The sequence below is a fragment of the Pygoscelis adeliae genome, unplaced genomic scaffold (assembly GCF_000699105.1).
Source record: "Pygoscelis adeliae isolate BGI_AS28 unplaced genomic scaffold, ASM69910v1 Scaffold122, whole genome shotgun sequence".
Lineage (NCBI taxonomy): Eukaryota > Metazoa > Chordata > Aves > Sphenisciformes > Spheniscidae > Pygoscelis > Pygoscelis adeliae.
The window spans coordinates 4696008-4699190 of NW_008824358.1; the positions used below are offsets into that span (position 1 = coordinate 4696008).

Consider the following 3183-nt stretch of genomic DNA (forward strand, 5'->3'; position numbering starts at 1 on the left):
GTTTATTTTTCTTCTCAAAGGTGTTATTTTTGCTTTATGAAATGTGATGCACTGAAGAGTTTTTACTGAATACTGTGAGTTAGAGGTCAAGAGTATTTCCACTTCAGAGTTAAAATCAGCGTTATTTCTACCTGTCACTCATGCTGCTGCTTCTTCTTCCTAAATAAAGAAATTCTGAAAAATATTCCTGAAAGTCAGATAAGACAAACTTTCTTTCTTAGTAGCTGATCTTATGGGGAATACTTCCCACAAGCGTCTAACTATTTTTCTTTGCTGACCTTCCTATTAACTAAATGTTTATTTTCAAGGGTAGAGACTTCCATATCAGGGTACTGTTACCAATGGATTTGCAACTGAAAAATGCAAGGTAGGACAGCTTTAGGAAAACAATTTGTAAGTGTATGTAACAAAAGTTTATTTTGATAAAAGCAATGATGGATATGCATATGAATTATTATTTTTTCCAATATCAGTGTTGCTAATTAATTCTTACTGGTTTCAACTTAACCTCGCAACAAAATTGTACAGCATCAGTGTTAATAAACGCTGACAATAAACATTGCCTATATCAAAATATTTTGTTGTTAATTAACTTTGAAACCTGTTGTAATTAATTGGTTGTATTTATATATAAATCAGTGTACTTGGAAAAAAATGTTTATTTAAATCGGACTACTTATATGTCACCATTTGGGAAACAGAAAATTCAGTGCAAAGTTGTAAATTTAAGCAATTATATACTTGAAGTTACAAAAGCTATGCTAACCATCATTTTCTCTTTCCTGTTAATACATACTAATTTGCGTTACCCAACTTTTCTTTAAAAGCTCTGTTGTTATTCCTGTGAGTGTTTACAATAGTAGTATGGGGGTGTGGGGTGTGGGGGGTGTATTGTGTGTATGCACACATGCATGGATTAGTCTGCAACGTTGTATTCCATACTTCTGCCTAGGCCAGCCTGCTCTGAACTGTGAACAGATGTGGTATTCGACAGCTTTATTACATTCTAGGTTGGATACTTAAAACCACATTGTAGGTAACTTCGACGTTTTCAGGATATCATTTTAAAATATTGGTATATTTTATGAAGTCATATTAGCTTGCAAGAATTATGTTGTTGTTGTCAGCAAAGAACAGAGGCCTTTGTAGGTAAATGCTTAATTTTTAATGGGCTTAGGGATAGTGACATTTGAAAGTTTTAAATAACTTTGAATATGAAAACTCAAAGAAATTTTGAAGTATTGTTTACTTTGGGTTTTTCTTGAAGGAAAACTTAAGTTGTTGTATAGCAGGCTTTCTGATCTCTTATAAAAATCACGTACTGTGAATTTGAAATTTATATAAAATACTGTTTGTCTAGGATAGAGTGTAGCTGGCACCTAAAGAAGATACTGCATGGATATCAGCATATTTTAAAGCAGGTATAAAACTTTTAAGACCGTTTCTGTTAAATGTATGCTTATAATAATTTTGAAAAGCTTATACTCACGCACCTATTCTAAAAGTGTTAAAGAACTCTCCTTTCATTGTATAGCCAAGATTTATTTTGAAATGCTGGAGGACTTGCAGGCCAATCTAAAGAGAGATGGGTAGAATTTAGTAAATACTTGTTTTTATTCAAGCTTTATTTTGTTGAAGATTGAGATAGCAGCCATTGATTAAAAATCGTTCTGACATTTTACTGGAATTTTTCTTTAATCTCTCAATTAGAAGCGAGGTTTTGTTTTTCCTTTTTTATATATTTAGTTTTTACAAACTGTTCATAATGCAAAGAAGAGAACTCACATTAATTATTGATAGACCTAGCTCATGCTGTGTTGTAGACAGTCAAGGACTCTAAGTTAAACTGTCCTATCCAGGAGAAGCTTTGGAGCAAGGATACAACAGTCCTGCAGTCACGAGGAATGTTTTGTTTCTAAGAAGGCATCTTTGCTACCTGTGCTAGTTGAGACACTATCTCGTGGACTGTGCACCCCTTCGTAGAACAAGGGTTGTGAGTTGGGAGTAACCCAAGATAGAGAGTCGAGGAAACTGAAGTGTAAATATGTACCGCATCTGAAGATAGACAGGGCTCCTTAATCATGTACAGCATCTAAAAGCAGACAGGTCTGGAGAGTTCCTAAAGAAAATGTAACCAACTAGGAAACATTTTTGAGTGATTCTAAAGCTTCCGTTCTCATTGGTGAAGACTAAAGTCTTCGTAAATGTCTTCACAAATACATCAAGTGTAAAGTCTTCATAAACTATAGAAATGTGTAATGTGACATGATGTGACGAAGGTGATGGTTAATTTTCAGTAGTTTCCTGTAGTCTGGGAGATTTGTTCTGTAGTTGAAATACTTAAATGTGGTGTACCATTGGGGTCTTTTGTTAGTTGGTTTGACAATACTAGAAAAATAGATAGTTAGACTGAAATTATTTACTGCTAAAAGTTATGAGTTGAAGAAAATGAACTGATATTGTGTTCCCTCCAGAGGTTGCAGAGCTGTCCAGATCTTGCCAGTTTTATGGTGGAGCTGAAAACTATTTTGGTAAGTGACAGAATATGTATGTAGGAGATGGGATGTTCTTATAGCTTTGGTTTTCACTTTCAGTTTTTTACAGTTTACTGTTTGATAGATGGATTTAAGTTTGGGGTTTTTTTTTAGGAAGAGGTGATTTTGTATGTAGGCTGTTCATGTAATATTTGTATAACTATCCTTTAGGATTTTAAGTAACTGTACTCTTTGGAAATTGGAGTGTTATAGAAAAATTAAAATCCGGGCAAGGGATCTCAGTATAGAGCCATCCTCTTTACAATGATTTTCTTGGAATTCGTGGTATTGTCCAGGTGGTAAAGAAGGCTTATCATCATACAAAGGATTATACAGTCAGTGGATTACTGAAGGTGCTTTCACCTCTGTGACAACTTGACCAATAAATGCAGAAAGCTTTTTTTATCGTTCAGAGACTGCTGTTTATTCTTTTCCTAAAAGTTTTTCTAATCTGGGATTGAGGAGTAGCAAAGTCTTTAGTTAACAACATGAAACTGACAATTTCTTGTCTGTTAGTAAAACATGATTCTATGAGCATTCTTGGCAAAGAATACCTGGGTATAACATACTTTACTTACTGCGTTTTATTTCTAAGTTTTCTTCAAAACAACAACAAAAATACCCTCCTGGTATTACGCTACTGCTCAAT

The 3183-nt window shown here is 34.0% G+C and overlaps 1 protein-coding gene across 1 annotated transcript in view; it reads left to right on the forward strand.

Moving 5' to 3' along the window:
• Positions 1 to 293: 293 nt before the first annotated feature.
• Positions 294 to 3183, forward strand: part of FANCL (Fanconi anemia, complementation group L) — a 28255-nt gene continuing 25365 nt past the window's right edge. The window contains exons 1-3 of the mRNA XM_009319637.1: positions 294 to 367; positions 1361 to 1421; positions 2475 to 2531. Coding sequence (XP_009317912.1) covers positions 294 to 367; positions 1361 to 1421; positions 2475 to 2531 — 192 coding nt within the window. The remainder of the gene's footprint in view (positions 368 to 1360; positions 1422 to 2474; positions 2532 to 3183) is intronic.